The 12396-nt window shown below is 27.7% G+C and overlaps 2 protein-coding genes across 2 annotated transcripts; both read left to right on the top strand.

The window, feature by feature from the left end:
* The first annotated feature begins 3077 nt into the window (after window positions 1-3077).
* Window positions 3078-4984, top strand: LOC140888370 (pentatricopeptide repeat-containing protein At1g77170, mitochondrial). The gene is made up of 2 exons (XM_073296051.1): window positions 3078-4488; window positions 4595-4984. The coding sequence occupies exons 1-2, from the start codon at window positions 3078-3080 to the stop codon at window positions 4615-4617; spliced, it is 1434 nt and encodes a 477-aa protein (XP_073152152.1). The 3' UTR covers window positions 4618-4984.
* Window positions 4985-7843: 2859 nt separating this feature from the next.
* LOC140888369 (uncharacterized) lies at window positions 7844-8377 on the top strand. The gene has a single exon (XM_073296050.1). The coding sequence runs from the start codon at window positions 7844-7846 to the stop codon at window positions 8375-8377; it is 534 nt and encodes a 177-aa protein (XP_073152151.1).
* Window positions 8378-12396: the final 4019 nt, after the last annotated feature.

Genomic DNA, 12396 nt, shown 5'->3' with positions numbered 1-12396 from the left:
ATTTACGTAACCTTTGTCTATATATATAATTTGTAAATAAAATAAAAACTATAAAAAATTCACTAATTATTTTTAAACCCGTAAAAAATAGAAAAAATTTCAGATTTTAATTACTAAATTAAATCACAATATTAATATAACTAAACATTCCATAATATTTGCATCTATATATATATATATATATATATATATATCCAATTAAAATTACACAAAATTATTTACATTATTCCCTAATTTCAGCATTCTTTTTTATAATATTTGCTTTTAAAAAAAATAAAAAATAAATATTTAAAATAAAATCCAACATAAGATTCGGAAATAAAAAATTTTCAGAACAAAAATGGGAAAAAATAGTTTTAAAAAATCATACTTTTTAAAATTATATTAAATCAATTATTCTAAATTAAGCATATTTTGATTATGGAGGATTTTCAAAAATTTAAATTTCAGGCTTAATCAAAATATTACGTAATGAAAAATTGCATAATATTTTAATTTTTAATTTTGTATAAAAAAAACTATACAAAATCATAACTATAATTAAAACTATAAAAAATCACTATCTATAATTGCGAATTAGAAGCATACAAAATCATTACCTTAATTAAAACTATAAAAAAATCACTACTAACTTCTCGGTCATTCTTAAATACAACAAAATCTAAAAATTAAGAAAAATATAGAATAACTTAGGTTTAACCAAAATATAAAGCATTTCATATCTTGATTACGAAATTAAATCAAAATATTCATATAATTAAACATACATAAATATAAGTAGAATTTTTTTTCATTTTGGCAAAATTCTGACAAAAATGTGTTGCTAAAAACGAAAATAAAAAATTCCATAATTAAATTGCAATATTCATGTAATTAAAAATTCCATAATATTTGCAACTATTTATATACATATATATATACATGTAAAATTACACATGATTATTTTCATTATTCTTTGATTTCAGCATTTCCTTTCTAATATTTATTTAATTTTCTTTTTGTCATTTTTAGTAAAATCCCGCCAAAACTTGGTTTCTAAACAAAAATTTTGTGAAAATCGGAAAATAAATTGTTTTAAAAAATTATATCTTTTCAAATTATAATTCTTCATATTTGGCATATTTGGATTACGAAAAAATATTTACAAACTATTATATTTCTAAATTGAATCGTATTATTCATATAATTAAAAATTTTATAATATTTACATATATTTATATACATATATATTCATTTAAATTACACAGAAATATTTAAAATATTTCATTATTTCAACATTTCATTCATAATATTTGCTTTCCAAAATATATAAAATTCATCAATTAAATTTTTTAAAAAATCCAACATAAGATTCGAAAAATATTTAATATAAATTTATACATAGACATATATATATATATATATATACACACACAGAATTCAGTAATATAATTTATATACATACACCTTTAAGATCTATAAATGTTATTATTAAATATAAATGTAATTTCTTAATATTTGCATAAATTAATATACATAAATATCATCCCGTAATATTTGCTTTCTAAAACATCAACAATTCTTCATCTAATCACAATATTCATGTATAAAATTAAAAATTTGTAATATTTACATTTATTTATATACATATATATTCATTTTAAATACGAAAAATATTTACAAACAATTTAAATTCCACATTTCTAATAAATATATAATATTTCAATTTGAAAACACTTATAATTACAATTAAAGTGCACTTTTAAAATATATATTAAATAATATTGCTAATTTACCATGTATGTGTGAATATATTTATAAACATATGTATCATAATATCAATAAACATTTAAAATACCAGATAAATTTTAAATATACATGTATATATGAATTAGATAATGGTTCTAATGTGAAAAAACAATACTAAGAAATACAGAATGTTTCATATTTACCATATATGAATAAATATATTTATATATAAAATATATATCATAATATTAATAAAACATTTAAAATACCCGATAAATATTAAATATACATGTATATATAGATTACACAATGTTGTTAATTTATCATATATGTATACATCTTAACCAAGATTTCAGCATTCCGTATACGATAATTGATTTCTTTTTTAAAAAAATTAAAATCATATTTTAAGATTCAAAAAAAATCACATTTAATACATTCATATATTTATATGCACATACAATATTTTCTTTCCAAAAAATTGAAAATTCCACCTCTAATTTTTTTTAAAAAACAATCATGATTTTCCTAGGGGTGGAGTTTCGGTATATCGTATAAAAATATTTGTATAAAAAAATTCATACCGGTACAGATATCGAAATTCTAAAATTTTGGTATGAAAAAAATCCATACTAATACCGTAGAGATAACGAAAAAAATTTGATATATCAAAAAAATGTTTATATATCGAAAAAATTTTGGTACGGTATCTCGAAAAGTCGATATTTTGGTTCGATATCGCATCCCTAGATTTTTCTGCACATAATTAAAAATTTTAAAATTTAACAAAACTGACCGAGCATTTCCAATATTGGTTTGAATAAACTTAATGTATAAATATATTTATGTGCAAAAAATATTATTTAACATGATCAACTACTTCAATAAAACAGTCACCAATCAATTGCAAACCAAATGACACATTTGCTTAATGTTATTCGTGAACTATGCCCTTCAGACTAGCATTGATCGTTGAAACATAGTTAGTATGTTGTTAAGATCTACTAGATAGCACACGATAAAACCATATTTTAAGATGTTGATGTATACATAAATTTTTTTGATTTATTTTTATGTTCTATTTATGTTCGTTCAAATGTTTAATCTTACTATTTTTTTATCATTAATTGTATAAAATAACATCATGTGCATCGCACGACACATTTTTTAAAGATTTTTTTTAAAGTTTTTAAAAGTATTTTTTAACATTATTATTATTACTTATTGTAAAATTAAATTTTTTTATATTTTAATTTCATATTCAAAATTTTTATATTATCCAATTTAACCATATTATACATGATATATAGTCCGTGCATCGCACGGTGAATTACTAGTTAATAAAATGCATGAAGTCTTTCAAGAAAATTTCTCTCAAACATTCAAGAACTCAAAACGTAGTCTTTTGCCATTTGAATCACAATGTAGCCACACGCAGTTCGCTGTTGGATGATCTTCAAAACCATTCTGCCACCGTAGTCCCGTCTCGCCGACCAATTCATCATGCCAAAGAAATTGCGCTCCTTGTATCAAATTCTACCAATCTGCAACAACTTCGCCAGGTTTTTGGTCATGTGATTCGCACCCATTTTATGGAATGGTACCCGGATTCATTCCATTATAACAACATCAGTAGAACCTACGGGAGATTGGAATCATACACGGAATCATTGCATGTGTATATAATGATGTGTCGCGCTGGAATCACGCCTGATCAATTTTCACTGCCTGTTGTTTTGAAAGCGGCGAGCCAGAGGTTGGATATTGAGTTTGCAAGACAAGTGCATGGGGTAGCTGTGAAGTTTGGGCTGGAAACTGACATGTATTGTGAGAGCGGGTTGATTAGTATGTACTGTAAGGCGGGTGATTTTGAAAATGCTCGCAACGTGTTCGTGAATAACACTGACAGAAAACTGGGTTCTTGGAATGCTATCATAGGAGGGTTATCGCAAGGTGGGCGTGCAAAGGATGCCATACAGATGTTTGTGGAAATGAAAGAAAGTGGGTTTAAGCCTGATGATGTGACTATTGTTAGTGTCACTTCGGCCTGCGGTAATCTGGGTGACTTGAATTTAGCTCAACAGTTGCACAAATTTGTGTTTCAGGTAAAAGATTTCGTAAAATCTGATCTTCTCATGATGAATTCCCTTATAGATATGTATGGAAAATGTGGTCGAATGGACTTGGCGCATACGGTTTTCGGTGAAATGGAGCAGAAAAATGTGTCCTCCTGGACATCTCTAATCGTTGGCTATTCTACGCATGGGCATGTGAGTGATGCCCTCGAGTGTTTCCACCTTATGACAGAAGCTGGCGTTAGGCCGAATCACGTCACTTTCGTTGGAGTATTGAGTGCTTGTGTGCACGGGGGATTAGTCCAACAGGGGAAACATTATTTTGACATAATGACGACGATTTATGGGATTCGGCCATTGTTACCCCATTATGGGTGCATGGTGGATTTGCTCGGCCGTGCAGGGCTGCTCCACGAGGCCAAGTCTATGGTGGAGCAGATGCCGATGAAAGCTAATGTGGTGATATGGGGGAGTTTGATGGGTGCATGTGAAAAGTATGGAGATGTCCAGATGGGGGAATGGGTAAGTAAACATTTGGTGGAGTTGGAGCCAGAGAACGATGGGGTATTTGTGGCTCTGTCGAATATATATGCCAGCCATTGTATGTGGGAAGAAGTGGAGCGGATGAGGCAAATTATGAAGCAGAGAAAACTGGCCAAGATTCCTGCTTATAGCTTGCCTGATGGTTCGTACTGAAACCTTTATGTTCAATACGAAGCTCGAAAATTTAACTCTTTTTTCTCAACCTCGATATCTCGAAATGAGTCGGGTATACATACTTGCTAATACAGGTATACTAATAATGAAGTCATGAATAAGTGATGAGCATTCCATCTAATTAGCTTCATACTAAAGCTTGAAGGTGATAAAAAGGTGGCTTGGAGGAGAGAAATGAGAATACATTAACATTGGTGTTGTAAGTTGGGCCTGGTGAAATGTCCTGTTTCGGAACCTATTGTAGCATGAATGCATACATTCATGGGTGATGTTACATGTAAACGGAGGGTTACACGTTGGGTTACACGTTGGGTTTAAAATTACATAAATATCTTTAATGTATTTTGGAAATATTTTTTTCAAATCAAGTGGAGGGATAATTTTGTAATTTCATGTGTAGTGTGTAACCCAATGTGTAAATCAATGTGTACATGTAGCATTTTCCTACATTCATATTATATAGGTTGGCGTCCAACTTGCAATTTTTTCATTTTGTTATTATAAAAAAAAATTAAATGTTCGTGTGCATCTGGAAAAATTGGTAAAAAAATTCCCCAAGTCATATGTTTCATTAAGATTTAGTCTCTGTCATTATTTTAATTTTTCTGCACTCTCAAATTCATAAAAAGTTGGTCTCCACTCCATTGGCCCACAAATTATTTTCGAAGTGAAAAATAAGGTACGTACAAATATATGAAATTTCAATACCAACTATTTCAGATTTGATATAAAAATAAGTTTTCTTGGTATAAAAATTTTTGCGTTATATTTCATCTCTCTAAAACTGATAAATATAAATCATGATTTTGTACTCAATTTGAGGTAATTGATGTCATAAATATATAAATCAATACGTAAATTAAATATTTTTGTATTCAAATTTCTTAAATTAGTGCACATAAATTGTTAATTTTCGTGTCTCAAATTACTAATGTTTGTACTAATTACTAATGAAAAAGTGTTTTAGTATAAATATTTTGTACATAAACATGTATGTACAATAAGTTTTTGATATTAAGAAAGTGATTTCAATGTTACTCAAAATCTTAATTTTTGTATCAGATCTTAAATTGTTAGTATTCAAATATCATATATTAGTATCATATATTTAATTTTTTATATCGATTTTTATCTATGAAAATAAATGTGGGACCAGAGAGTTCAAATTAAATTTTCTGACACAAGGACGAAATCTTAGTTTATATTTGAAATTAGGGACTGAATACAAAGTTTTCCTGCAAAATTTTGCAACTTTTTGTAGTCTTTGGGTGTCTTTTTGCCTATTGAGGAGGACTTGATTGGTCTATTCTCCAATCTTATAACATGTGCATTTTTTTTTTTGTATGAAACGTTAGTAGAATGTATGTTATTTTCTTGATATAAGAAATCATATATAGAAATCATATATAGAGTGAAATATTTAATTGTTCCCAAATTTCAGTTAAAATGGCGAAAATATGGAAGCGGGGTTGTTGCAATTGTGATTGTTGCCCAATTGTAAAGTAAGAAAGCCACTAGAAGAAGTGGCATCTCGAGGTGCCAGTGCCACGTTAACTTAAAATGCATCACTTATATTGTTTTGTTTTCAATTTATCTAAATTATGTATTCGATGATCAATATCTTTATATATAAGTATAATTAATGGTATATTGTGAGACACTAAATTTATGGTTAGTGTGATACCTTTAAGATAGGTTGAATTGAACTTTACCCTCAATTACAAGAGTCTATTGGTCACGTTTCTTTTTTTATTTGTATCAAATATATAAGGTTGTACTATATTTATTAACATATCGTATTAATTAAGTTTTAAAAAACATACAACCATTTTTTGAATGAAATTAAATAGCGATAAAATAGAAAATTTGTATATAATTTGTTTTTCCAATAATTTTTTTTACATGTATAATCGGGACGAAGAGATTATATGATACATATTATTATATTTATTTTAAAATTTTCGATTCAAAAACAACTTATATCCCCTCCGAGTTCAAGATTCATCCACCAACATTAAAGAAAAAGAAATTGAAAGGCATATATTGGAAACGAACTAATAGTGGGAATTATGTCACGTAACGGCGAATATAGAGAATTAAATATAAAAAATTGATGGAATTAATTACGGGACCAGACTGAATAATTGTGGGTGACCCCTCGGCTTACGCATTGTCCATTTCAGAGTTCATCAATGCTGAGAGAGAATAGTGGACAAGTCCTGTAAATTTCCCCTCTCATTTAATCTTGTGGATATAAATGCTCGCAAAATTAATTTATTTACTGTCACACTCAATAATTCCTACTCCTATATATCTAGATTATTTTTATAATATATATATTATAATGTGCCATTATGATATATATTGAAAGAATGTTTGTTATCTTTATCATAAATAGTATTTTGAACACACATCTTGATTATAAATGCCATATTAGAACACTGGGTATCAATTTTCATATTGGTTTCTCAAGAGAGAACTTAGAGGGCTAATATTTAAATTAATCGATTAAATTTGGTTATTTAAACTTAGGGAATTAAACAAGACTAATATTGAGAAGATTTTAATTAAAGTTAGAATATGATCTAGATTTGGAGCTCGAAAATTTACTATTATCATTGAAATCGTTCGGACTAGAGTTTGACTTTAATTTGATTCAACTTGAAATATTGGCATCTTATATATCCAAATTATTGTTCGAAAATAAAAACTCAAAATGTTCGAAATATATTTACTTAGTATACCATCATATTGATAAAATAGGATAATGATATGCCACCATTATAATAAGTACCCTAAAAGATACATCTATAATTTATTATTTTCCAGTAGACCTTGTATATATTATTTAAAAGCTAAGCTAGCTCACGAAGTATCGAACACCACTTGAAAGAGGTTCGAGCATGCATGTTCGATAATTTCATATATATATATACAACTAGCGAAGCAATAGGTTCGATTTATTTACACGCCTAATTTGACTTATATAATATATTGGGTGAAGCATAACCTTAAAGAAACGAGCAGGTCCAACAGTTAACCTCTAGAGCTTTACATTTTTAACCACTACCCGTGCATATATGTGGTTGAGTGGGTACTTGTGGTAGGGTCTTTGAATTAAATACGTTAATTAATATACATTATTGTGTGCACTACGTACTTATATAAATTAAATACAATATTCTTTGTGGTTCCTCATTTTCTATATAAATAACCCCTTCTCTTTTTTATATTTTCCAACACACCGAACCAACCAAACAAATCAACAAATTTCTCCAATATCGATCTGATCTCCCCACACGTACAAACCAAAAAAAAAAAAAATGGTGGAAATGGAAAAAAGCCCTAAAGAGATAGGCAAGAAATATTGGAAGATGCTGAAAATAATGGTGTACATGGTGAGAAAAGGGTTATGCAAGAGCAAGCTAGTGGTAGACTTTCACATGCTCCTCAGCCAACAAGGCAAGCTAGCCAGCAAGGCCATCAACAAGCTCATCCTCCACAACCACAACACCTACCTCTCGTGCCGCTCCGAAAACGACGTGCGCATGTCGTTCATCTCGCCCCGCGAGTACGAGTTCAGCTGCAGCAACACCCCCGTCTGCAAGAATCATCGCCGAGGCGGCGGCGGGGAGATTGTTGTGGTGCAAAAAGTGTTCGAGATCCTAAACGACGACGACGACTACGACTACGACACGCCGGTGGCGGCGTCCCCATGCATGCCGGCGGACAAAAACCACCAGGTGGACAAGGATGCGGAGGCGTTCATCAACAAGTTCTACAAGGATTTGAAGAACCAGAAGAGAATAGCTGCGACTTTGGAATCTCCATCGCCATATCATAAATGGTCTCGATAGATATCCATCCATCCCATATTTCCAAACCAACTTGTATTAATTAATTTTGTTTCTTTGTTTTTCTGATCACTGTTCTTTCAACATCTTAATTAATTCCAGGGTAATTAATTAATTGTGGTCCTGTAGTGTAAGACAAACTTTTATTCTTATTATTTTCACCACATGATTTCCATGCAAAAGAGCTACCTACCTGCGGTTAAACGTATATCTTTTGTATTATATTATAAAAATTTTAAGTAAGTGTTAATGAAACAGTAGTAATATTAAATTTAGACATGTCATGTACGTATATATATATAAATTTTAATTTCATATGTTATTCCTTAATTGTAAATATTTAGTTTTCTGTTTCTTGGACAAAAAATGCTATGTTTTGAGAAGAAATTAAAGAGTGGTGGCTGGCTCAAAAAAGGCTAGCAATAATTAATGACTACAAATTAGGCCACTCCACTCGAACTCGTGACTCAACGTGTTCCAGTCCCCCAAGTGGTTGAGACGTCACTTTTCATGCACGACATATGGAATTAAGGGTACACTGCTATACAGAGTAAAATATATTTTGATATACGAACTATTGGTAAAATGTCATATTGATACACGAACTATTGAGAATGACTTAATTGGTACATGATCCAATTAAAAGGTCAATTTTACTCTTAATAGGAATTAATATTATATTTATTAATTTTAAAATATCATATTTATTTAAAAATTAATTGAGTAAAATTCATTTTGATACACGAATTATATGTAAAATGTCAATTTGGTACACGAACTATAAGAGAATGATTTAATTGGTACATGATTTAACTAAAAAGTTTAATTTATCCTTTAGTAATTGATTTTAAGTTCAATTATTTTTAATAATAAATTCAACTAAGTGTACATTTTATTTTTTAATTAATTTTTATTTATTGTAAATTAAAATTTATATTAATTTAAAAATAATAAAAAATAAGTATCTTAATATTTTTATAATATATTTATATTTTACTCATTAATAAATTATTTATATTTTTAAAATATTAATAATATAAAATAAAATGGTATTTTTCGCTATCTATGTAAATAATTATCCATTTAAAAAAATTGATATAAATTATATAATAATAAAATCACAAACTCAATAAATAAATCATATGCAAGACTAAAATATATTTAATAACGATAAAATATAATTAAATAAATATTTATTTATTTATATTTAATTTAAGTAGGAATAAAAAAAATATAAAATTACAAATTATTAAATCGAGTAAAAATTTTTGGGTTATTAGAACTACGTAAATTGAGATAATGAGTGAGATTTTTTTCTGTGATATTTGTTTTTTCATGATCTAATATTTAATGTTGAAAATTTTTATACTAAAATTTGAAAAATTAAAATGGTGATTATGCTTGTTTCAATCATTTAAACACAAGATCAACATACTTCGGTGATATATATTTTTATCATATCATATATTATAATATTTGTTGTGTAATTTGACTTAACAATTGTTTATCATTATATATATAATTATTTTTTAAATAAATACGATATTTTAAAATTAATCAATATAATATTAATTTCTATTAAGAGTAAAATTGAACTTTTAATTGGATCATATAACAATTAAGCAATTTTTAATAGTTCGTGTACCAATATGACATTTTACCAATAGTTCGTGTACCAAAATACATTTTACTCTTTTAAAATTAATAAATATAATATTAATTCCTATTAAGGGTAAAATTGACCTTTTAATTGGATCATGTACCAATTAAGCCATTTTCAATAGTTCGTGTACCAATATGACGTTTCACCAATAGTTCGTATACCAAAACACATTTTACTCCTGTTATATATATATATATGGTCCAAGACGGATATCCGACTCGGACCAACTCAATAAGAAGAGGACGTTCGGATAAATTAGATAACATATATCGATTTTTCTGTACGAAAGAAATTTCGATAATTATTATGATCTGACCCGACCCATTAAAGACATCAACTTGTCTTCATTATGTTTGAAAATGAGGGAGGGATTTATGAATGATATATTATGGCGAAATTATTGTTGCTGTCCACTTAAATTTTAAGAAAAACTTTGATTTGAATAGAACAGGTCTCGAATATAATAATTTTCGAACCAAAACCGACTCATCCTCATATCTAATTTCTGATTTATCACCATCAATCCATTATAGATATAGAATGTTCAAATATACACAATATCGATTATAATTAAGGTCTCTGACATGGTCAAAACCGTTGGATTAATTGATAAGGTAATTATGACTTTTATAAATTAATAATTCATTAAGGTACGATGAGATTGCATTTCACATCACATCACTTCACATCACATCACCCATGTGTACACATTTATTGGTTCCTCATGTGTGTATAATGTTAATGCACACAATCATGAGCTTGAAACATGTTCTAAATATAACCATCTTTAGATTATCATAATGCACAAGAGATAAGTTGGTTAAAAGTTTAGTCATTTTTAGGGTATTTTGTGGTCCTAAAACTTTAAGACCATGTATGTATGTTAGCTATCATGTATGTGCCATTTTCGTTTTCGGTTCAAGAAAGGTTTTTCTAGTAAATTTAATGAGTCCTATTTTTATCGCTTTACTTTTTTGTCCTTGTTCCTAACTTTTCAAGAAGTTCAATACTAATCTAATGATCTTTAAAAAAAAAAAATCTAATGTGAAGCAGCAACTTCCCATTAGCATGAAATTATATGAAAAATTAATTTTTTTTAATATAATAATAGTCAGTTTTGGTCTAACTTGTTGAACTTTAGTTTTGATACATTAACTTTTAATTTTCAGCTATTTTTTATGTAATTATTGGCAAAGTGTCAAATACTTCAGAATTATATGATGTTATGCCAATAATTTCTGACGTCACATCGACATTTTATGGTATCAGGTAAACACTTTGATGAAATATTACTAAAAACCAGAAATATCTAATTCATCAAAATCAAACTTTGAATACTTAGTAGACCAAAACATAAAATGAAACAAATTACTAGACCAAAAAAATTATTTTCATGTATCTTCTACACCATATATGATACATGAATCATAATAGAGACTAGTATACGCATGTTGCGTACACGTTCGCGTTCATGTACAATCCGTTTTTTTTATTAAAATTGTAGAAAATAAAAAAGTATTAAATAATTTAAAAAAATAAAAAACGAAGAGGCCACACCAACATACCAATTTGGTGTGACCTCACACTTAATATAATAGAAGTGATAAAATAGTATTTATGTATGATTTTTAGAATCCCCATCCTATTTTAGCCGTTATTACTTTTTTTCTTTTTAATGAAAAATTAAATATATGCAAAAAAAAAAATCTAAAAAAACATTTTAAAATAATAAAGTTTTTAATTTTTTTTTAAATGCATAAAGTTTTAAATTTTAGTTTCAATCTTTTCGCAAGAATGTTATATATATATATATATATATATATATATATATATAGTACAGGGTTTATGTGTTCGACTATACAAATTCGATACCGTATTTGAGACCAAGTGTTCATTTTTTATTTTTTGATACGTCATGACATACCAATTTAACTACCATTATTTTTTAGAAAAATAAAACATAGAATAATATATTAATGATTAAAAAAAATATCATCAAATAGAAATTATTTTATAATCTTATATCAAAATTTATAATGTACAAATATAAAAAATAATAATAATAATAATTCAAGTGCGCATCGCAATATCGCATGCATATGTTCCAGTACATGTCTAAGTATATATAAATATATAATGCGTGTGTGCGAGCTTTGATTGGAGTCCCATACTGCACACAGATACCTCCAAGACAGAACAGCTATAGCAAAGAAACATACCACTAACTAACTACAAGGCCTAATAAATACCATGTTGAATAGTTTGTGGCCATAATTTCCCATTATTAAATAAAAGTCTCTCTCGCATTAAAAAAGGGGCGTTGAATCATTTTTGTTCATTCTTTCTTTGACACCCTCTA

Source organism: Henckelia pumila, chromosome 3 (assembly GCF_033568475.1).
Source record: "Henckelia pumila isolate YLH828 chromosome 3, ASM3356847v2, whole genome shotgun sequence".
Lineage (NCBI taxonomy): Eukaryota > Viridiplantae > Streptophyta > Magnoliopsida > Lamiales > Gesneriaceae > Henckelia > Henckelia pumila.
This window is presented reverse-complemented; position numbering and strand designations above follow the sequence as displayed.

Bases quoted from the DNA above. Each gene is read 5' to 3' on its own strand.
- LOC140888370 (XM_073296051.1), top strand. From the start codon at position 3,078: ATGAAGTCTTTCAAGAAAATTTCTCTCAAACATTCAAGAACTCAAAAC. The intron at 4,489-4,594 runs GTTCGTACTGAA...TTGCTAATACAG, and splicing joins TGCTTATAGCTTGCCTGATG to GTATACTAATAATGAAGTCA.
- LOC140888369 (XM_073296050.1), top strand. From the start codon at position 7,844: ATGGTGGAAATGGAAAAAAGCCCTAAAGAGATAGGCAAGAAATATTGG.